The sequence below is a fragment of the Wolffia australiana genome, chromosome 7, assembly GCF_029677425.1.
Source record: "Wolffia australiana isolate 7733 chromosome 7, ASM2967742v1".
Lineage (NCBI taxonomy): Eukaryota > Viridiplantae > Streptophyta > Magnoliopsida > Alismatales > Araceae > Wolffia > Wolffia australiana.
Window position 1 is genome coordinate 9,121,220 of NC_135841.1, and position 23,781 is coordinate 9,145,000.

General features: G+C 47.9%; 1 protein-coding gene across 7 annotated transcripts in view; it reads left to right on the plus strand.

Moving 5' to 3' along the window:
* Positions 1-23,781, plus strand: part of HAF01 (HAC13 protein (HAC13)) — a 46,304-nt gene that overhangs the window by 21,741 nt on the left and 782 nt on the right. For all 7 annotated transcript variants that reach the window (XM_078579117.1, XM_078579118.1, XM_078579116.1 and 4 more), the window contains 9 exons: positions 16,930-17,139; positions 17,218-17,310; positions 18,418-18,624; positions 18,979-19,185; positions 19,865-20,348; positions 20,678-20,859; positions 21,030-21,098; positions 21,183-22,148; positions 23,482-23,781. The exon at positions 23,482-23,781 is cut by the window's right edge. In XM_078579117.1, the coding sequence (XP_078435243.1) occupies positions 16,930-17,139; positions 17,218-17,310; positions 18,418-18,624; positions 18,979-19,185; positions 19,865-20,348; positions 20,678-20,859; positions 21,030-21,098; positions 21,183-22,148; positions 23,482-23,781 (2,718 nt within the window). The remainder of the gene's footprint in view (positions 1-16,929; positions 17,140-17,217; positions 17,311-18,417; positions 18,625-18,978; positions 19,186-19,864; positions 20,349-20,677; positions 20,860-21,029; positions 21,099-21,182; positions 22,149-23,481) is intronic.

Genomic DNA, 23,781 nt, shown 5'->3' on the forward strand with positions numbered 1-23,781 from the left:
GGAAGTGGAGGAACAGGATGAAGATGAAACTCAGCCCCCCGTTCCGTTAGAAGACGACAGTGTAGCAGTCTCTCTTCTGCCCGAACCAGTTGAATCAAATGAACAGCCAGAACTAGCTCCAAGTGACCTGGGATGGCCGATTGCGTTACGGAAGGGTGTGCGGTCCTGCCGATCCACACCAAAATACCCCATTGGCCAGTATGTGAAGTATGAGAAACTTGGAGCGAATTATGCAAGCTTTCTGACGGAACTGGGGAATATTATTGTTCCCACTCGAGTTGAAGAAGCTCTCCAACACCCGGGATGGAAATCGGCCATGGATGAAGAAATGTCTGCGCTTGAGAAAAACGGTACTTGGGATGTCGTCTCTCCTCCAAAGGGGAAACGGATAGTGGGATGTAAGTGGGTATTCACCCCAAAGTTCCACTGCAATGGTGTACTTGACCGGTTGAAGGCTCGTCTGGTGGCAAAGGGGTACACTCAAATCCAGGGAATTGACTACGATGAAACATTTGCTCCAGTTGCAAAGTTCAACACAGTCCGTATTTTAATTGCCATTGCTGCCAAGTGTGACTGGGAAATCTCCCAGTTTGATGTCAAAAATGCGTTTCTCCATGGAGAGTTGGAGGAAGACGTCTATATGCAATTTCCGCCAGGCTATGAACCGGTGGGTGCCGGACAATTGGTATGCAAGTTAAAGAAGGCTCTCTACGGGCTCAAACAGTCTCCCAGGGCGTGGTTCGGGAGGTTTACGAAGACGATGTTGAGATTGGGCTATCACCAAGCAAGGGGTGACCACACTTTGTTCATCAGACATGGAAGCAACCAAAAAATTTGTCTCCTGATTGTCTATGTGGACGATATCCTCATCACAGGCAGCGATGTTGTAGGCATTCAGCAGTTGAGTAAGGCACTCTCAAGAGAGTTTGACTTGAAAAGCTTGGGCCGACTGAGGTATTTTTTGGGCATCGAAGTGGCCCACTCAAAGGCTGGCATTTCATTAAGCCAGCATAAGTACACCTTAGATCTTCTGAAAGAGACCGGGCAGCTAGGGTGCAAACCCGCGGCAACTCCACTTGATCCCAACGTGCAGATTGGAACGGGGGAAGACAGTGCTGCAGTGGATAAGAGCTCCTATCAGAGGTTGATCGGGAAACTGATCTACTTGAATCACACGCGACCGGACATCTCCTTTGCCGTGAGCCTACTCAGCCAATTCATGAGTGCGCCCCATGAAGTACACCTACGAGCGGCCTACCGGATTTTAGCGTACCTGAAGTACACCGTTGGACAGGGACTTCTGTTTTCACGGGAGGGCGGGCTCACCCTCGAGGCTTACACCGATTCAGACTGGGCAGGGTCTGTGGTTGACCGAAGGTCCACTTCGGGTTACTGCACATTCCTCGGTGGGAGTCTTGTGACATGGCGGAGCAAGAAGCAAAAGGAGGTGTCATTATCTAGTGCAGAAGCAGAACTTCGGGCATTAAAAAGGGGTGTTTCCGAATGTCGGTGGTTGAAGCACCTACTGGAAGACCTGTCCCTGTATGGAGATCAGGGAATACAACTCTACTGTGACAACCAGTCGGCTCTGGCTATTGTCAAGAATCCTGTTCAACATGACAGGACGAAACACATGGCTTTGAACCGGCACTATCTTGCAGAGAACATCCGCAGCGGGAACATTCAACCTATCTTTGTGCCATCCATCAACCAGAAAGCGGACATCTTCACGAAGGCCCTTCCGACATCACGCTTCCAGTCCTTGGTGATCAAGCTCGGCATGGGTAACATCCACACCTAGCTTGCGGGAGGGTGTTGAACTGGAGCTGATGTCTATATCCCTCTCTCTATCTCTCTCTCTCTCTTTCTGCCCTATTGTAAGTGGGCCACCTTCATATAAGTGGCCCACAGAGGGGACTTAATTAATATCGGAGGCTATTTGACCTCCTCCCACGTGGAATCCCTTAGTAAAGGGTTACACGTGGGAGGGGCCTTTAAGTGACTCCCACGTGGGAGACACATGTAGGGGCCCTTAAAAGGGCCCCAAACCCTAGCCGTCAGAAATTGGAATCATTTTTTTTTCTCCTTCATTCTTCCCTTTCAGGCGCCGCCCCCTGGGCTGGAGCACCTTCAACCTCCTCCAGCCCTAGTGGGACCTCTCAGTCTTCCTCTACTCTTTCTCTCTCTCTTGTGATGCTATTCTAACACTTCTGTTATGTTATGTATGCCTCCTGCCATTTAGGAACATGATATGACCCTGGATCTCACTTCGTATTGGAAGGAGAGTAGAGGGTGAGGTGAGGTAGAAGTTCCCTGGGATAGAGAGGAGAAACGTGAAGGATCTGAGAGGAGGCCGAGCAGAGGGGTAGGGATCGCTCGAGGACGAGCTGTCTGAAGTCGCGCTGAGGTAGAGGCAATCACGAGGGATGGGGATCATCGAGGGAGAGGGAGAGGACCCAGATGTGGAGAGGGGAGACAAGAGACCTTACTTCATACTTCTTTGCTGCCCTCCTAAAGGGAGCGCATCCCTATTTCAAGGAAATACACAATAGCCAAATGACTGAAATGCCCCTGTGGTCTAACATGACGATACTACCCCCTAGATATGTTGAGGATCCTATCAAGGATCATATCAGAACACTGAGGCCATTTCTAGGACATAGCTTGTCATCACAGTGTTGACCTTTTTATGGGAGCTTGCTGTCCTCATTTTTTATCATGAGATCCTGTCAATGGATTCAGAGTGGAATCGGTTAGAGGTTTGTAGTCTTCGTAGGTAGTCAATCATGTAGAATTCTTATCACCATTTGTCCAATTCATCATTCACAGATTTCTCTAATGGACTACTGTTTCTCTAATTCATCTCAGATATCCCTCCCAAAAATTGTTTGCTCTATCTGTTGAGTTTTGACCTCAATCTTTAATTCAATAAGTTTCATACTGAATTTTTCTCTCCGGTTTTGGGAAATTTATCCTCGTTATCGAAGATGGACTGATGATGATCATCCCTTTAAATTTCCATATATTTTTTGTATATTTCAGTCACGGCCTATTTCCTGGGAGTATTAGTTTTCTGATGTATAGACGTGATTCATCATTAGGTTTTGGGCAAGGTCTATAAGATTCATCTCAGATAGCCTTAACATACTCATTTGTCCTGGAAATAATCACTCGAAGGTTTTCTATACTAGAAGAGTAATGAATTGTTAAATAATGTCCTCATCCATCCACTGATTATATTCGTATGATTTGTCTGCGGTTAGTCTGCTGGGGACCAGCACAGCGCTTGGCCGTGGCCCTTCTGGTCCCGGGCTGTGATCCTTCTGGCGGTTCAGCCAGGTCCAGTAGGCCCTGATCACTGTCCAGACCATGGTCTGACTGGGTCCTGCCATGGACTGGCCCATGGTCCAGTAGCTACACAGTCATGACTTGTTCCAAGACCTAGTCAGGTCTTGGTCAGGCCCACCAGGACACTCTGGGGGCCCAAAAGAGTGATTTTGCTGAGCCCCAGCATGAGGACAAGCTGGTCTTTGAAGGAATATTGATATGATCTTGTACTCCCAAGAGTATCTTCAGAACTTTAGCTCATCTGGGGCATTTTACGTTGCTCCTTTCGCTGTAAATACTTGTAGCTCTCCCTTTAGTAGGGCAGTCGAGAATCAAAGTAAGATTGTTGCTTGGCTTATTGTCTCGTCCCTCTGTCTCATCCTCTCAACCATCCAGCAATCTCCTATGGATACAGCCGTGGCACAGGAATGATGTACAAACAAGACTCAAATCCACAAGCCTTGATCTCCATGAAGCAGTCAAGTCCTGAATCCTCAGAATTAACCTCGTCAACCTTGCATCCACATGGGATGGTGCTTGAGTCCACAAGCACAGCAACACTCTTTTACAAGGAGAACACTCAGAAGGGAGAAACTGGTTTCTCAAAAAATTAGAATATTTCAATATTCCTCCTTCAAAGGGTTCATGATCATCCATAATGACAGTACCGTTGAAAATACAATATAAAACATTGGGAAGAACAACTCTGACAATATAAAACAGTAGATCAGAAGCCTGATAGGCCTTAGCAAAGATATTCTGCAGGTTCTGGGGCCTGCAGAATATAATGTGACTCAAGAAAGATTCTGACAAGACAACAAAATATCTACACCTCTGAAAAGGTGTAGCAGAGATATTCTTCTCATCTTTGGAGCTGGTGTCCTTAGCTTATCAGCCACAACCTTCTTCTCCAGAAGAAAACCCTAGGGAAATTGGTATTGAACAACAGCAACTAATTCCATTACCTCTTTCTGGTCTAATATACTAGATTCTTGATTACACGTAATGGGCCATTAGTTAGGCCCATTAATCTATATAATGAAATAACTAAAATAGGAAAGACAAAATGAAAATAAATACAAACGACAAAATAGAAAACAAGGTATCTCGGCTGAAAATTCTGCAGATTCTGACAGAGAAGAATCTGTCAAAGGAGTCTGTCTGAGAACCATCCGTCTGATAGTTTTGCGAGTCTCTAAGCACTTTTCTGCAGATCTTGGCAGCTTCTAGAAATATCTTTATCTTGGGCCACAACTTACTAATGGGCATCGAGAAATGGCCTTCTTGGCTGCATCACCTACCTCCTGTGTTCACATCACCACATATTCAGCCGCTCCCCTCTTATTATTCCTAACCCTGGTTGTTGGTTTACTTCTATTATTCAATGATCTTATCTCTTTGATTGTCAACCCTTCATTGTGTCTCCAAGCAGCTGGTCCCAATCAAACCATGCCTTTTCTGTTTGATCCTTTCTTTTCCCCCTTCAGAGATACAAACCTACATCAAGGATCGTATCAGCTCTGAGCAGGGCCAATGAGGTTCATCTCAGACAGGATTTACATACTCATTTGTCCTGGAAACAGTCACTCTTGGATACTCGTGAAAAATCATGTATGATTAGACACTGTCCTTGTCCATCATACATGAAAATTCACGTTTTTTTTTTTTGAAGAAAATAGGTAATGTGATTAATGGAAAGAGAAAAAAGAAGAGAGAAGAATTTGGGGCAAGAAGGAATAATTTTTATTGCTGAACTGGGCCCCCTTTTATAGAAGAAAAACTTCACTTGTTAGAAAGGGAATATTCCTAAGGAATATTCCCCGTTTCCAACGGTCATATATTTTGAATATATGACTGTTTGAAACAGAGAGGTCCAGCTGCTTTTAAAGCAGCTGGACTCTCCAACGGCTGGGTTTCAGCCGTTGGAGAGTTGGGCCTGACTGTGGTCAGGCCCAACATATATGAGGCCCTACTGGGCCTAATATATGGGCCCTACTGGGCCTACACTAATGGGCCCTTAATGGGCCCTTAGCGAGAAGTTAGGCGGCCCATGTTGGGCCTGAAGTAGTTATTTTTATTAATATCTCCTAGGGTTAGGCTATTACAGAGTACAAGGCCTCGGGCCCATTAGTTAGCTTAAACCCTACTAAGTATCCTCCATGACCTAACACCCCCCCGCAAGTTGGGTATAGATGTTGATCATGCCCAACTTGGACACCAACACCTGGAATTGTGGGCCTGGGATGCCCTTCGTGAAGATGTCCGCGGTCTGTTCCAACGTAGGAACATATTGCGGGACTATGTGTCCTTCGTCAATGTTCTGCTTGATGTAATGCCTGGCCACTCGTGCGTGTTTCGTGCGCTCATGTTGGACGGGGTTCTTCGCCATCGCAATGGCTGATTTGCTGTCTGACTGCAAAATCATACCTTTACCGTCATATAAGCGTAGGTCCTTCAGGATGCCTTGGAGCCACATGCCCTCACAGACTCCCTTCTTCAAGGCTCGAAGCTCTGCTTCGGTACTTGAGAGGGAAACTTCCTTTTGCTTCTTGCTGCGCCATGTAACAAGGTTGCCACCGAGGAAGCTGCAGTACCCGGAGGTAGAACGGCTGTCTTCAAAGGACCCTGCATAATCAGAGTCAGTGTATAAAGTAACACTAGGCTCACCTCCTGTCCGGAAGTACAGTCCCTGTTCAATAGTTCCCTTCAGGTAGGCTAAAATTCTGTCTGCTGCGCCTTGATGAGACTCCCGTGGATCGTTCATGAACTGACTCAGGGAGTTAACTGCAAACGCAATATCAGGTCTCGTATGATTGAGGTATAGGAGTTTACCAATGAGCCTCTGAAACGAGGTCCTGTCCACCGGAGCATCCTTCTCATGCTGTTGTGCCTTCAGTTTGACATTAATGTCGACTGGTGTGGCGGCTGGACGACAGTCCAGCTTACCGGTTTCTTTCAACAAATCTAGAATGTACTTGTGCTGAGACAGTACAATCCCAGTCCCTGAGTATGCCACTTCAATTCCTAAAAAATACGTTAGAAGTCCAAGCGATTTAATATCAAATGATGAAGACAGGTACCTTTCAAGGTTCTGAATTTCTTCGTCATCGTTCCCTGTTATGATTATGTCATCTACATAAACAATTAATATTGCTACCTTACCTTCCTTACCGTGCTTTATGAAAAGTGTATGGTCTCCTTCACTCTGGAAGTATCCTGCTGTCAACATGGCCCGAGAGAACTTACCGAACCATGCTCTGGGGGACTGCTTAAGTCCGTATAGGGACTTTCTGAGGCGGCAGACGTCGCTGGGTTTGTCGCTTACCTGATATCCAGGAGGTTGTGCCATATATACCTCCTCTTCAAGTTCTCCATGTAGGAAAGCATTCTTCACGTCGTACTGGTGTAGTTTCCATTTGTAGATTGCTGCTAGTGCAATCAGAATTCTGACCGTGTTTAGTTTTGCGACCGGGGCAAACGTCTCATTGTAGTCAATCCCATATGATTGCGTATACCCCTGGGCCACCAATCTGGCTTTGTGTCTTGCAATTGACCCATCTGAATGGTACTTAACCGTAAAGACCCATCTACAACCTACTACCTTTTTTCCCATAGGGAGAGGGCCTACTTCCCAGGTGCCATTCTTCTTAAGTGCTTCCATCTCCTCGTCCATTGCCTTTCTCCATTCTAAGGATGTCAGAGCTTCTCTGACGTTCTTTGGGAGAGACACAGCTATCATAGCCTGCACAACCTGAGTGTATTCTGGGGAAAAACGACTGTAGGAGACATAGTTGCTTACCGGATAGAGTTTGGTCTTCGTACACTTCCGGGTTCCTTTACTAACCGCAATCAGCCATCCATAGTTGCTTCGGTTTGGTTCTTCTGCTGGTATTTGTTCTTCACTTATGGCGTCGGCTATCGGGCGTGGTCCCTCATTTTCCGTCAAATCCGGCACAGTGCCCTCTTCAAGTTCCTCTGCACTATCCCTATGGGAAAAACAACTAAACTCCATACCTTCGGCATCTCCTTCCTCTGATTCCAAGTAGTCCCCGGATCTGTCTGTTGTCTCATAAAACATCCTGACCTCGTCGAATCTTACATCTGCAGAGATGTACACTTTCCTTGACTCCGGATGGTAGCACTTATACCCTTTCTGCGTGGTAGAGTAGCCCAAAAATACCCACTTTACTGCCCGATGATCCAATTTACCTGCATTGTGGACATAAACATACACAACACAGCCAAATACTTTGGCCGGCAGGTTAGTCTTTAATGTTATGTTAGGAAATTCAGCGGATAATAGGTCGATTGTGGCCTTGAGTCCCAATGTCTTTGACGCTGTCCTATTTTATGAGGTGTGTGGCCGTAGCTACTGCCTCAGTCCAGAGATGTTTAGGGCAATTTCCCTGAAATAGGAGTGCCCTGGCCGATGTCATAATATGGCCAATTTTCCTTTCAGCAAGCCCATTTTGCTGAGGAGTATTCACACATGAAGATTGATGAACAATTCCCTTCATTTCCATGTAGTTATTTACTTCTCCACAGAAGTATTCCTTGGCGTTGTCTGATCTCAAACATTTAATCCTTTTCCCAAACTGATTTTGAATCATTTCGCAAACTAACAGAATAATAGTTGGTACTTCTGCCTTGGATTTCATTAGATAAACCCATGTATACCTTGTGAAATCATCTACGAAGAGAACAAACCATTTCTGGTGGGATAAACCAGATATGGAGCAGGGGCCCCATACATCACTATGAACACACTCGAAGGCCGAGGAGGCTCTGTGGTTCGTACTGGCGTATGGGGATCGTTTGAGTTTCGCGAATTGGCAACTCTCACAAATTAAATTTTCAAAAGGAATTCCTTTAAACATATGAGGATGCAACTGTTTTAAGATATGAAATGAGGGGTGTCCTAGTCTCCTATGAAGAAGGATGACCCGCTCCTCGCTCTGGGCAGTATAGACCATCGACTGCCCTTCTCCTTCCCGTGATTCATCTAGCATGAGAAGACCACCTCTCCGGCTAACAGATGAAATCTTCTGTCCGGTGTCCTTTACACATAAAAAACAGCAGTCAGAATCCAAGGAGAACCGCCACCCGGTATTCTACACTAGCTGAATTAGAGACAAAAGATTTGCCTTTAATTCAGGAACGTGAAGAACACCCTGCAAGATTTTTCCTTTAATGAGGATTTTTCCTCTTCCTTCTACCCGTAGGACTCCACCATTGGCGGTAAAAACTTTAAGATTCTCCTTCTCAGACTCATAAGTCTGAAATAAGGACCTGTGGGGTGACATGTGATCTGTCGCCCCTGAATCCAACACCCATGATACTGAAATTGATTTAGTATTTGTAGAAGTGGTAAATGCGAAACACTTACCAGACTGCACGAGGGATGTTGAGCTCATCTTCTGCAGGATTTTGCTTATTTCCGCTTGAATAAGCTTCTGAATGTCGCTCCCTGATTCCTCCTTCTCGGTGGAGGGTGGTTGGTCGCCTTCGCTGGCCACGTAGGCCTTCTTCTGCTGACCTGGGTTCCAGGTCCCTTTCTTGAGCTGCTCCTCCTTCCACGCCAGCCTTCGGCAGTCCCGCTTGATGTGCCCTGGCTTTCTGCAGTACCCACAGATCAGTTCTGAGGTGTTACCTTCCTTTGGAGGGGCTTTGGCTTGCTGAGAAGATGGTGCCACAGGCTGTGGTGCCCCAGGTTGAGACTCCTTTTTCGCTAAGTGAGCAGCAACGGTAGGTTTGGAGGTTTCCCCTCCCTTGCTACCCAATTTCTTCCTGCTTTCTGCTCCTTGGAGCTCTGAAATTGCCTCTGCTAGCGTGGGAAATCTTTCCCGGTGTAGCAGCTGACTTCGGAGGGTCTCGTACTCGGAATTGAGGCCCATCAGAAACTGCAGAGTTCTGAATTTTACTTCACGGAGGTATGAGGGGGAATTTTTATCACCTGTGGGCCACAGGAGATCTAATTCCCGCCAAATCGCCTTCAGCCTGGCCGAATAGGTGGAGATCGTCAGATTTCCCTGCTTTAGCGTCCGCTCTTGCTCGCGGAGATCATAGACCCGAAAATCGCTGTGCATTTCTGCACATGACTTGTTGACTTCTAACCAGAGGTCCCTGACGCCGTCAATCAGAAGGTAGTCATCCTTCTGTTCGTCTTCCATATTCTTCAACATCCAATTCATAATGAGAGCCTCTTCCGACTCCCATACTTCCCAACCGGCTTCATCTTCTGACGGAGCTTCTTCAGTCAGGTGTCTCCCAAGGTAGGCTGCCTTGAGAGCCCTCTGTACCATAGTGATCCATTTTTGGCCATTTAGGCCATTGTACTTCATGTCCAGGTCGGGTAGGACAGGCCTTCCCTGGACTGGTGTGGTGAACTGCATGGCGGCAGGGGCTGCTGGGGCAGCAGCTGGAGTGGAGGCAGCTAGGGAAGCAGCTAGGGAAGCCAGCTCCTCAGCCTCCTTTTCTGCTTTGGCTGTGGCTCTGGTTCTGGACTTTCCCATAGAAATTTTTAGAAGAAAAAAAAAGTCACAGAAATCAGAACTTCACTAGACCTTCTGGTGGGCTTCAAACAGTGCTTCAGAAATGCCTCGAACAGGGCTTCAAACAGTGCTTCAGGAATGCTTCGAACAGAGCTCTAATGGAGACTTCAATCAGGGCTTCATAGGGCTTCAATCAGGGCTGCACTAGGTTCAGATCAAACCTTGCTCTGATACCATGTGATTAATGGAAAGAGAAAAGAAGAGAGAAGAATTTGGGGCAAGAAGGAATAATTTTTATTGCTGAACTGGGCCCCCTTTTATAGAAGAAAAACTTCACTTGTTAGAAAGGGAATATTCCTAAGGAATATTCCCCGTTTCCAACGGTCATATATTTTGAATATATGACTGTTTGAAACAGAGAGGTCCAGCTGCTTTTAAAGCAGCTGGACTCTCCAACGGCTGGGTTTCAGCCGTTGGAGAGTTGGGCCTGACTGTGGTCAGGCCCAACATATATGAGGCCCTACTGGGCCTAATATATGGGCCCTACTGGGCCTACACTAATGGGCCCTTAATGGGCCCTTAGCGGGAAGTTAGGCGGCCCATGTTGGGCCTGAAGTAGTTATTTTTATTAATATCTCCTAGGGTTAGGCTATTACAGAGTGTTAGTGTGGACTTATTATTATTATCACTCTCTCTCTCCTACTTACTCTCCTAGGGTATAAATACCCTCCATGTAACCCTTTGGGTCCTTATGTCATTCTGTTAGTCTTCCTTCATCGATCATCCTTCTTCTCCTCTCCCTCAACCCTTCTAGGGTTTCACATGGTATCAGAGCCCTTGGGCATCTGATACTAGGGTTTGACATCGCCCTAGTTCCGGCAGAACTCCGGTGAACCAAGGATCTGTTCGATCCTGCAGGAAGGGGAAACCCTAACTGCAATTTTGATCGACTGCTGGTTCTCCGACGAAGCTTTCTGCCGACGACCGCCAGCCGCTGCACAACCAGTCCGCGGACCCGCTGCACGAGCAACAGCCCGCGGACCAGCCGCGCGCGCAGCCAGCACGCGGACTAGCCGCACGAGCAACCAGCCCGCACGCCAGCCGCCGCGCAAACAGCCCGCGGACCAGCCGCCCGCGCAGCCAGCCCGCGGACCTGCTGCACGAACAGCCGGCCTGCACGCCAGCCGCCGAGCAGCCAGCCTGCGGACCCGCCGCCCGCACAGCCAGCGCGCGGACCAGCCGCACGAGCAGCCAGCCCGCACGCCAGCCGTCGAGCAGCTAGCCCGCGGACCAGCCGCCTGCGCAGCCAGCCCACGGACCAGCCGCCCGAGCAGCCAGCCCGCATGCCAGCCGCCGAGCAGCTAGCCCGCGGACCAGCCGCCTGCGCAGCCAGCCCACGGACCAGCCGCCCGAGCCGCCAGCCCGCACGCCAGCCGCCGAGCAGCCAGCCTGCGGACCAGCCACCCGCACGGCCAGCGCGCGGACCAGCCGCACGCCAGCCCGCACGCCAGCCACCGAGCAGCTAGCCCGCGGACCAGCCGCTCGCGCAGCCCGCACGCGGCCCAGCCGCCCGAGCAGCCAGCCCGCACGCCAGCCGCCAAGCAGCTAGCCTGCAGACCAGCCGCCCGCGCCGCCAGCACGCTGACCAGCCGCACGAGCAGCCAGTCCGCACTCCAGCCACCGAGCAGCCAACTCTGTCATGGCAGACGCGGACGACACTCCTCCCGTCTCCGGCAACTCCACCACGGAGGGGCCGCGAGTACCCCCGTCGCCAACGACGTCGACGACTGATTTTTCGGACGTTGACTTTCAGCGGGAGCCGCTGTCTCACAAAGTGGTTCATCCACTTCCGATGGTCCCGGAGTCGACACTCCTCCGCGGCCCGAACATCCTCTCCTGGCGCCGTTTCATCGAAACAACTCTCAAGGCCCGCCAACTGTTTAAACACTGCATTGCCGCACCGCTCATGCCGACCCGTCCGCACTTCGCTGCCTGGGAAGCCGAAGAGAACTTCATCATGGGCTGGCTGTACATTCACATCGGACTACTGTGAAGGGATTTTGGGACAAGGCCGCCGCCTATTGTGGTCGTGATGGCGACAACTGGCGTCTCTTCAGCCTCGTTCAGCGCGCCAACAGCCTCCGTCAAGGACAATTGTCCATTTCGGACTACGCATTGGCCCACAAGAAGCTGTGGGAAGAGGTCGACTATTACCTGCCGACTGACGACCCGACCTGCGTGTCCTATCAAAACACACTTCGTCTCCGGCTCCTGGGATTCCTGAACGGCCTCAACAAGGAATACGATGACATTCGTCGTCGAGCACTCCACCGACGCGAAGGCCTCCCGTCGATTGATGATCTCGTCAAGGAACTCCAGGAGGAGGAGAGCCACTTCCAGCTGCAGGGTTCCTCTGCCGAGCCTTCTCCTGATTCGACGGCTCTTCTCACTCGGCAGTCTACTTCCTCCTCCGCCTCTACTTCCGACCCGCCGGCCTCTGCAGTGGTGTGCAACTACTGCAACAAGCCCGGTCACCGCAGTCGTTTCTGCCGGCGTCGCAAGCTAGATCAAGAGAAGAAGAAGGCAGCCGACTCGAAGGCGATGGTCGCCGCCACCTCGTCCGCTCCTGCCAGCAGTACCTCCCCGTCTCCCATGGATCAGCTTCAGGCCGACATGGCTCTTCTTCGGGAACAGCTGGCCGCTATGCAGTCCCAGTCCTCCGCTCACTTTGGTGGTTTCGGTGCGTTCTCCTCTCCGGTGTCTGATCAGTGGTACTGTGGTCATACGGCACTTCACTCACCTATCGTCTCGGATACAACCTGGGTACTTGATCGGGGGCTACCGACCACATGACCCCGTTCAATGACCGGTTTGTATCCTACGAGAGGCACATTGGGCGTCGTACAGTTCTCACGGCCGGTGGCGGGCGTCTTCGCGTGGCTGGTATCGGGGCAGTCTATGTAGATGGCCTCGGTGTCGTCCGCAACGTCCTTCATGTCCCCGACCTGCGAGCTATCCTCATGTCACCACAGCGTCTGGTTGATGATGTCTTCTGTTCGTTCCATCTCCAACCTGACGGCATGTTCCTTTCTGACAAGGGGGGGCGGACTACAGCCATTAGACGGGAGAACGGGCTGCTGCTGTTGGATGATGGGGGTCGCTCGCAGTGCTTCTTGGTACCTCGTGGCCTCCGTCCGGTTGATGAGCAGCGTCGTGCCCGACTTCACTTGGCCCACCAGCGCCTGGGCCATCCTCCCTTTTCTACTTTGAAGCGACTCTTTCCTTCGTTGTGTACTGGACTCGATCTTCAGACAGTGGTTTGCGAAGCTTGTCAGTTGGCCAAGCATCGCCGGTCTACGTTTTCTCCATCTACGTCCCACACCTCGACGCCGTTGTTTCGCGTTCATAGTGATGTTTGGGGACCGGCCCCGCAGGCGAGTCTGAAAGGCCATCGATATTTTCTGATCCTTGTTGACGAGGCTACCCGCTACACATGGACGTATCTGTTGGCTGCGAAGTCTGAAGTTTCAGCCTCGGTCCGGCATTTCTGCACCTTGGTCCAGACCCAGTTTGGACGCGGCATCCAGCGCTTCCGGTCGGACAACGCCCGCGACTTCATCAATGCCGATCTCACCTCCTTCTTTGCCGAACGGGGAATTCTTCACGAATCCTCGTGCGTGGCGACACCGGAGCAGAACGGCATGGCTGAACGTCGCATCGGCTATGTCACCTCGACGGCCAGAACTCTCTTGGTGAACTCTCACGTGCCATGGCCATATTGGGGCGACGCAGTGTTAACGGGTACCCAACTCGTCAACCGCATTCCCTCCGATGTCCTTGGGGTGCAGAGTCCCATCGATCGGCTGACGCGGCATTTCCTGGTGTTCCTCTTGGACCGGCCTCCTTCCTCGGGTCTTGGCTGCACCGCCTATGTGCACGACACCTCCCCCACTCGCACGAAGCTCGACGCTCGTGCCCTCCGGTGCGTGTTCGTGGGTTATGCCTCCCTCCAGAAAGGCTACCGGTGTTATCATCCGCCATCTCGCAGGTATTTCATCTCGGCAAACGTCACCTTTGCCGAACATGAGCCCTACTTCGGTGACACCTCTTCCCGCCTCCCGTTGGATGAGGTTCCTGTGGCTCCCCACTTGGAGCCCTTTCCCGTTGCGGAGCCCACTGCTCCCTCACCATCCACTCATGTTCCACCTCCACTTGACCTACCTCCGGCTCCAGTGGCGTCGTCTCATGAGGGGTCTTCGGAGCTCTCCTCCACTACCCCATTGCCCCTTCCGGCAGCCTTGCCACCTTCCTCCACCCCTTTGGCGGTTCTGCCACTACCGCCCGCATTGCCTCCACCTGTGTCTCCTCTTTCCCGGTGTGTCGTCATCCACACCTCTCGGGAGACACCCGCCATCCCGCCGTCTGCGGCTTCTTCTCCTTCCCCTCCCGGTGAGCTCGCTCTCTCTCCCGGAGAGGGGTCCTCTTTTCCCACGTATGCTTCCGCTCCTCCGTCGGACGAGTCCTCCCAGCCCCCTCCCGATGATGACGATCAGTTGGGTTGGCCTATCGCCCTTCGGAAAGGGGTCCGCGAGTGCACCCGCACTCCGCGGTATCCCTTGTCCCACTACATCTCCTTCGACCGGCTGAGTACTCCCTACCGGCTGTTTCTCACTCGCATCGAGTCGGATCCTATCCCACGCCGCCTAGCCGATGCTATTGCTTCTCCTCATTGGAAAGCGGCGATGGACGAGGAGATGCAGTCCCTGCTCAAGAACCACACTTGGGATCTCGTTCCCCTCCCTCCGGGCAAGAGGGCGGTGGATTGCAAGTGGATCCACACCAAGAAGCACCGTGCAGATGGCACCCTCGAGTGCTACAAGTCGCGTCTTGTGGCCCGGGGGTTCACTCAGTCTTATGGCGTGGACTACTTCGAGACGTTTTCTCCGGTGGCGAAGATGGACACTGTCCGTCTCCTCTTGGCAGTGGCCGCTCATCTTCACTGGGTCATCCGGCAGTTCGACGTGAAGAACGCCTTCCTTCATGGCGACTTGACGGAAGAAGTGTACATGCAGCAGCTTCCGGGATATGCCCTCGGCCCTCCTGGCACCGTCTGCCGACTGCGGAAGTCCCTCTATGGACTGAAGCAGTCCCCGCGGATGTGGTTCGGCCGCTTTTCTTCTGTGATGAAGGCCGAGGGCTACACCCAGAGCAACGGCGACGCTTCTCTCTTCTTCCGCCATACTCCCGCTGGTGTCTCCATCCTGGCGGTCTATGTTGACGACATTCTTATCACCGGCTCAGATTCTGCAGAGGCTGGTCGCCTTGGTGTTGCCTTGGCCAAGGAGTTCGAGATCAAGGCCCTTGGGCCTCTCCGCTACTTCCTCGGCCTTGAGGTGGCATACGCCCCACGGGGCATTTTCGTGTCTCAGCAGAAATATGCCGTTGACTTGCTGGCCCTGGCGGGCATGACGGAGTGTGCGCCAGTGAGTACTCCCATTGACCCCAACGTGAAGTTGGGCGCGGGGAGGACTCACCACCGTGAATTCCTTCCAGTATCAGCAGCTGGTGGGAAGCTCCTCTATTTGACGCACACCCGACCCGACATCAGCTTCGCCGTCAACCTCCTCAGCCAGTTCATGCACTCACCACGCGAGATCCACCGCCAGGCAGCATATCGGGTACTTGCGTACCTCAAAGGCTGCCCCGGCAAGGGGTTGTTATTTCCTTGCAGCACGGATCGGACAGTGAAGGTGTACACCGACGCTGACTTTGCTGGATCGATTGTGGATTATCGTTCCACTACCGGGTACTGCACGTTTCTGTTTGGCAGTCTAGTCACGTGGAAGAGCAGCAAGCAGGACAAGGTGTCCCGCTCTAGTGCCGAAGCCGAGTACCGAGCACTCGCCGATGGGGCCTCTGAGGGCCAGTGGATTTACGGGATTCTCCATGACCTTCGTGTGGAGTATTCCGGCCCGATCCACTTCTACTGCGACAACAAGTCGGCGATTGCGTTGGCCAAGAACCCTGGCCAGCAGGGAAAGATCAAGCACATGGAGCGCAACCGCTACTTTTTCAAGGAGCGTATGGACGAAGGGATCTTCGACCTCGACTTTGTTGCTTCCGCCGATCAAGCCGCGGATGTCCTCACCAAGGGACTGTCCCGGCCTCTCCTTCAACGTGCAGTGTCCAAGCTCGGCATGGACGACATCCATACTTCGCTTGCGGGGGGGTGTTAGTGTGGACTTATTATTATTATCACTCTCTCTCTCCTACTTACTCTCCTAGGGTATAAATACCCTCCATGTAACCCTTTGGGTCCTTATGTCATTCTGTTAGTCTTCCTTCATCGATCATCCTTCTTCTCCTCTCCCTCAACCCTTCTAGGGTTTCACACAGAGTACAAGGCCTCGGGCCCATTAGTTAGCTTAAACCCTACTAAGTATCCTCCATGACCTAACAGGTAAGACCACCCAAAACCGGTGGCCTACCTGCTACCATTAAAGGTAAAAATTTTGTACAATCACTTATGACCAAAATGGGTCTATCAGTACCCTCCAAAACACTAGTACCGCAACGTCGTGAGCGACGTTCTCCGCTGAAGCCATCTTCCCCTTGAACACCACCTCGTTTCAATGCAGCTATATCGCCCATAGCACCGCGAGTAACCTCCCCCATTCCAGCCTACTCCTGTATCTCCAGTCCGTGACTGAGGCCCAAAATGCCTCGTCAGAGGAGATATTCACCCCGGTACCTGCTGCGATGAAAAATCATGTATGACCTGATGACTTATTAGTTATTGTTTTAACAGATGTAAGACGTGTTGGACTTATGTTGTCCATTGGATTATGGTATGAATTTGAAGTGGCTCTAGGTAGCCACTTAGGCAGGGGGTGATTCAAAGAGCTTTGAGTTTCTGTCATTCATTGATCATTGGAATAAGACTGCATCCAAGTTGTTTGCTGAAGAGGTTTCAGCAGCAAATTCATATTATGCATATCCTCAATGAAAAAAAAAGCTCTTTCTATATGTTCTTGTATGATGATATATCTTTCATATAATCGTAAAATACATCAATTTTTTGTTGATGTCAGGTTTGGTTTTTCTTCTTCAGGAGCCTCACATGGAAGCGATGGCTCCAGGGACAAAAAATGTTCAAAACTACATTTGGAACAGGTTGTTGGTCCATGTGTATCGCGAATTTCGCATCAAAGAAAAGCCTGGTTTCCAGCCGTGTATTCGAGCGGATGACCTCTGTGCACTTTTTCCTAGTTTGACTGAAGCCGTGATTAGGAAAAGATTGAAACATTGCGCTGATTTAAAGGTACATTTTCATGATTATTTTTGCTAGAGATTACTATTCCGTTTCTAATCTGAAATATTAATATTTTACCAACTTCAGAGAGGACGGCGGGGAGTATTACTCTGGGAAATGAAATCAGATTTCCACATCCCGTCAGAGGAAGAGCTTAGACGGATGGTGACACCTGAGAATGTAAGCCTTTTAATTTATGTTGAATACATTCTGGTGTTCAAAATATCATTTTGACGGTCCAGTATATGTCAGCAATGAAAAATTTGAACTTAAGTTTTACCTTTCCTGCTCAAAATGACCAACCTGACAGATCATATTTTTATATACATCCTTTCTATAGGGTTTTTAATTCAGTAACGTGTCCAGATTATTTTTTCTGGTTGGCGTTCAGCAGAACATTTTGGAGGTATCATTACGAAATGATTTTGAAGTCTGTCGTTTGCATGTGTGGAAGATAGCAGGAGAGAGTAAAGAACTATATAAAAATGCCTTTGTATCATAATAGTTTTTAGGGTAGTCAACTGGCTCTAAGGAACCTCTTGGCTGCTTAATTAGTGATGACAGAATTTTGCAAATCGAGTCAACTGCCTTTTCTGATCTGCCTCATAATTTTTTTTGAAGTAGTGTCACAATTCCTCATTGGAGACGATGAAATTCCTTCCCACCGCTCCTACGCTGTAAAACGGCAATTAAGGCTTCAGAAAGAACAACATAAACTCTATTCTAGGGGTGGGCTGTTTTAAATATCAGCACTACATGTTAGTTGGCCATGTTCCACTAATATTGATTCCCTTATTCTCACTTGTGAGAATGATTTGAAGACGAAAAAACTATAACTCACTTATTCCTTCACGTGAGAATAAGGGACTCACTTCAAGTTGCGTGGGCCACATATAAGACGTTGGCTACTAATGTAAAAATAGGAGGAGAGGAAAAAAATAATATGCTGGCCAGGTATAAGTCGTTTTTCTTAGAAAAAAAGTATGTTATACATGCCCTTTTTTTGGCAAAGTCTTTGCGTATGCTTTGAATTTCGAAATGCAAAAGTTTTCTGATTTCGACTTGTTCATTTCTTATGATCTTTTCTATGGTATTTCAGACAGTAGAGATTTATCTCAAATGCGCAGCCTTCTTTAGCTTCACCCAAATCTTATTGTCTGTAAACTTGCCCCAACTTCAATTTTCTCCCTGTAGAACGTTTAATCCTGCAGCGCTTTGAATGCGGATGATTCATTCTCTCTTTAGATTATTTGATAAGAGCGTGTTTCAAATTTGTCATCATTTCAGGTTTGTTGTTATGAGAGCATGCAAGCTGGCCTTTATCGCTTAAAGCAATTGGGCATCGGACGGCTCACACATCCTGTTGGTCTTTCATCTGCAATGAATCAACTGCCTGATGAAGCTATTGCCCTTGCAGCTGCTTCACATATTGAGAGGGAACTCTTAATTACTTCATGGAATCTCAGTACCAATTTTGTTGCCTGTACAAGTCAGGTTGGCACTGCTTTACCTTTATTTTCAGGATTAAGACATTTTTGAACTCAAGTAAATGTTAAAACAGTAGGCCTCTATCGGATGTTTCTGTAAATTTATGGTATTACGTGCAGTAATCCAAGTGGTGGAATATTATGCTATAATTAAAAAGATTTGCCCTTTTGTTAATGAGCTGAATGGGCTTAGTGATTAGTTATATTTTCTTTCTCCCTGACTTGAAACAGAGTGTTGAAACGCCCTAAAACTTCATTGAATTTTGGCGTTCGCCCTAAAACGCCCTACTCATATTCTTTTGTGCGGGATCTTGTGAAAGGGAAAAATCATTGTAGTTTGAAATTGATTCTCATCTTTTAGGATCGGGAGAACATCGAGAGGTTGGAAATCACAGGTGTTGGTGATCCTTCCGGGCGGGGATTAGGGTTTAGCTATGTCCGCGTCACACCCAAGGCTCCCGTGACGAGTACAATCGTGAAAAAGAAGGCTCCTGCTGGCCGTGGTGGATCAACAGTTACGGGAACTGATGCCGATCTTCGGAGATTGAGCATGGATGCCGCACGTGAGGTAATTCTTGTTCATCTTTGAACAGAGAAACAACGATTGTCTTTATTGTCTTTGGACAGTTCTTTCTGTCGATAATGATGTTACATGTATACTCTTTCATTATTATTATGTTATGCTTCATGTATGCTCATACAGCCTCATATCTTCTTACTGTCTCATTGAATGCGGGCCGACATCCATCGTTCAAGTTATTGCCTACCCTGCCCTCTCTTACGTGCTACGTATATCTAAGATTTTCCACAATTTTTGGTCAGGAGTATGATTTTATGTTTCTAAAGGAAGACTAGTAAGCTTCTTAACCTTTCCTTCACTTGGTAATCAGAGAAGTGCATGGAAATTGAATTTACATGGAGTTAATACGGTCCCAACCTATAGTCCACTTTTTATGAACCAGTATAACTGTTGTGTCCCCAATTCCATCTTTTGTTGTGATTTGGGACTTTAAACATTCTTCTGTGAGTAGGATTTACTCATAAATGTCAAATGGCAACATTAATTGCTGAATTTGAATCATCGACTCCAATTCTAGAAATGCTTCTCTGCATTTTGATTAATACATTTTTGACGTATGGCCTACAGGAAGTTCATATCATCCGTAATCTCTTAATTTTTCAGTCTAATAAGGTCAGGGTTTCATGAAAGTATATTCTTACCAACTTCTATGTTGTCTAATTCTTAGGTATTGCTGAAGTTCAATGTTCCAGATGAACAAATTGAGAAGTTGACTAGATGGCATCGTATTGCGCTCGTGCGAAGACTGTCGAGCGAACAAGCTGCTTCAGGTGTCACAGTTGATGCGGCCGCCCTGTGCAAATTTGCACGTGGGCAACGGATGTCCTTCCTTCAGCTTCAGCAGCAGACTAGAGAGAAATGTCAAGAGATATGGGACCGACAAGGTCAAAGTCTCACGGCTGCAGTAGGCGATGGGAATGAAAGTGATTCAGGGGTAAATAGTGATCTTGATTCTTTTGCGGGGGATCTTGAAAATTTGCTCGATGCGGAAGAGTTTGAGGAGGGTGAAGATGGATATTTTGATTCCAAACTTGATAAGGCAGATGTGGTCAAGGGACTCAAAATGAGACGGGGCCCGTCACAGTCTCATACCAAGGAAGAAATCGAGGATGATGAAGCTGAGGCTGTTGAGATCTTAAGATTACTTGAAGGTCTGAATAATTTTCGTTCACTTGGCTTTTATGATTTTTTATTAGAATGTATTAGGTTTTTGGTTTATTGGTTTACGGTTCAGGTATTAGGGTTAAGGGTCTAGGGATTAGGGTAAGGTTTTAGGGTAGATAGGGTTTTGGGGTTTTGTGCGAAGGGTTTAAGTTTTTGTGTTTGAGGGTTTTATTGCTCAGGTTTCATGGGTTAGGGTCTGGGGTTGAAGATTGAATGTTTAAGGTTTAAGTTTTTGGATGAAACTATGGTATTTTCTTTTTTAAAGGCATGGTACGATATTAGCTCTTACAGTTTAGGTACTCTGGCTTTGTTATAGACGATGAGCTGGGGCAGAGGAAGAAAACTGTGAGACCAGCAGCGACACGGTTCATTCCTCAGATAGACTCTGAAGCTGATGACATCTCCAAGAAAAATACCTTTGTCAAACGGGTTATCACTGCATTACCCCAACCTTCTTTATTTGCTTCCAAGGACATAAGCATGAGAGAGCCAAAAGAGGTGCGTTAAGAAATTTCAAAATTTCCTTTCATGCGAATTCATCAGAATGACTTGATGATCATCTTGCATAAAAGCTTGAGAATAAGTTTCATTTGTCAATATTTTCTTCCTTTTTAAAGTTCCTTACAGTTTTCATGTGATGTGTATTTACCTAAGCCCCATAATATTAGGTTATCAAAGAGAAAAGGACAACGGAAAAACCTGTTCGAGAAGGCTTTGTTTGTGGAGCATGTGGCCAGGTGGGACTGAAATCCAAGCCACTAAATAAAGTCATATTTAGACATTTGTTTACAATCTTTATTTATGATAGTCTCATTGCACAGGCAGGCCACATGAGAACGAATAAAAACTGCCCCAAATATGGGGAAGAATTGGATTTAACTGAGGTAGATGCCATCACACCAAAATCACAGTCTACTGAAGTTTCTGCCCAACTCCCTCCTAAAACCCCAGGCAAGAAACCTCAAAAGTTGGAAGCATCTGTGACAGTGGAGAAGCTGGAATCAAAAATCCCTGTGAAACTTCTCCCTTTGAAGTTTAAATGCAGTTCTCTGGATCTACAGCAGGAGAAGATCTCCCCAGGTCCTCAGAGCTTAGACAAAGAACCATCGTTGAGCATTGGAACAGAGGATTCACAGATTAAAAAGATCAAGAAAATCATAATCTCTAAAAAGCCGAAGCCTCCAGATCAGCAGCAGGAAGCTCGAAGGGCCAGTGTGGTGATAAAGATACCAGCTGAGGCTGACAGGGACCAGCCACCTCCCAAAAAAATTATCTTTAAACAGACTAAAAGCTTTAACAGTTTGGAGTCGGTAGGACGGGCTTCTGATGTCGGTGTTGATGATGGGTTCCGAAAGATAAAGAAAATTACTGAGCTTGCTGGCTTTGATACCCGCCGCACACAGCCCTCACAGTGGGTTGGAGATGATGAGAGAAAAGGCAAGTCGGCAGTGGGAAACAAGTCCTGGGAAGAGGAGGGAAGTCAGAGAAGGAGAAAAGAGAGAATAACAGAAGAGTGGGAAATACAGGAGGAGCAGAGAGTAGTAGAATTGAACAGGTTTGAGGACCCTGAGTGGGTGGTCAACCCAAGAGATATTAGAAGGGATGGCAAGAAAAAGAAGAAGAAGAAGTCTGAGATAAAAGAGCTGTATCCGGATGAATTTAGAGCCGGCCAGAGTGAGAGAAGGAAATCTGAGAGGGACCGAGCTGGGAAGAGACGTTCTGTGGTTGATTTGGGGATCGATTCTGCTGAATATGCACTGCCAATCAAGCGCCGACGAGGGGGAGAGGTAGTAAATTTTTTTCATCTTGTTCTTTAATGCTGATTCTCCGATCAATTTCTCTAAGTGTCCTTACTTTTCATCAATCAGAGGTGTATTAATCAACCAAAATTGTATGATTCAGAGTCGATGACGATGATGATGGCAATAAATCATCATCACTGTTTTTGTCATCAGGTTTCAAGTGTCATTATCATCTTATCCTCTGCCACCCATCATTTAATGGCGAATCATTATTGTCATAATCATAAAATTTTGAAGAGACATCAATATCATCATCCATCTATTTTCAAACTTTAATAAAACATTTAGTCATGTCATTGTCATCATCATTTGGTTTCCAAGGGCCATCATCGTTATCTGGTTTCTAGGGGTCATCATCATCATCATGATCATCTGGTTTCCAAGGGCCACCATCATCATCATAATTGTCATCTGGTTTCTACGGGCCATCATCATCATCATCATCATTATTGTCATCTGGTTTCCGAGGCCCATCATCATTATAATTGTAATCTGGTTTCCAAGGGCCATCATCGTCATCTTAATTGTCATCTGGTTTCCAAGGGCCATCGTCACCATCATTATAATTTTCATCTGCTTTCCAAGTGCCATCATCATCATCTGGGTTCCAAAAGCCAACATCATCATAATAGGCATCTAGTTTCCAAGGGCTATGATCTTCATCATCATAATTGTCATCTGGTTTCCAAGGGCTATGATCTTCATCATCATAATTGTCATCTGGTTTCCAAGGGTCATCATCATCATCATAATTTTCATCTGGTTTCCTAGGGCCATCATTGTCATCATCATCAATGTCATCTGGTTTTCAAGGGCCGTCATCATCATCATAATTGTCAACTGGTTAGAGCATAGCCTTGCCAAGGCTGAGGTTGAGGGTTCAAGTCCCTCCTTCCGCTCCTGGCTTCGTCGTTCAGTAGTAACTAGTGTAGTGGGCTGCGAGTCGAGTGCATAAGCACAGAACGAGCTGCAAGCAGAGAGCAGACTACAGCTTCAACAGTACTGTTTCCTAGGGCTAACATCATATCATCATCAATGTCATCTGGTTTTCAAGGGCCATCATTCTCGTCATCATCGTCATCTCTGGTTTTTGAGGGCTATTATTGTCATCATCAATGTCACTGTCATTCGTCTGTACCATACATGGATGACAATGACGAATTCGTCCTTGTTCACTGACTTCACACTATCATCATCTCCCTTGTTTTTTGAGAAAACTTTTCAGATCAAAAGCATTCCAATGCACATCAAATTAACGTGTCTATATCTATAAACTTAGATTCACATCTTTCGAAACTCCTAATCTTTGTGCTTCCAGGTTCTTCTCTGCAATATCCTGGAAAATGTAGTAGACATGCTGAGAAATCAAAGTGAGATATCATACCTGTTCTTGAAGCCCGTTTCAAGGAAAGAGGCCCCTGATTACCTGGACATAATTAAAAGGCCAATGGATCTTGCCACAATTAAAGAGAAGGTGAGGAAGATGGAGTACAAGGGTAGGGAGGACTTTAGGCACGATGTCTGGCAAATCACCTTCAACGCTCACAGATACAACGACGGGAGAAACCCTGGTATTCCTCCTCTTTCTGACCAGCTTCTTGAACTCTGCGACTATCTC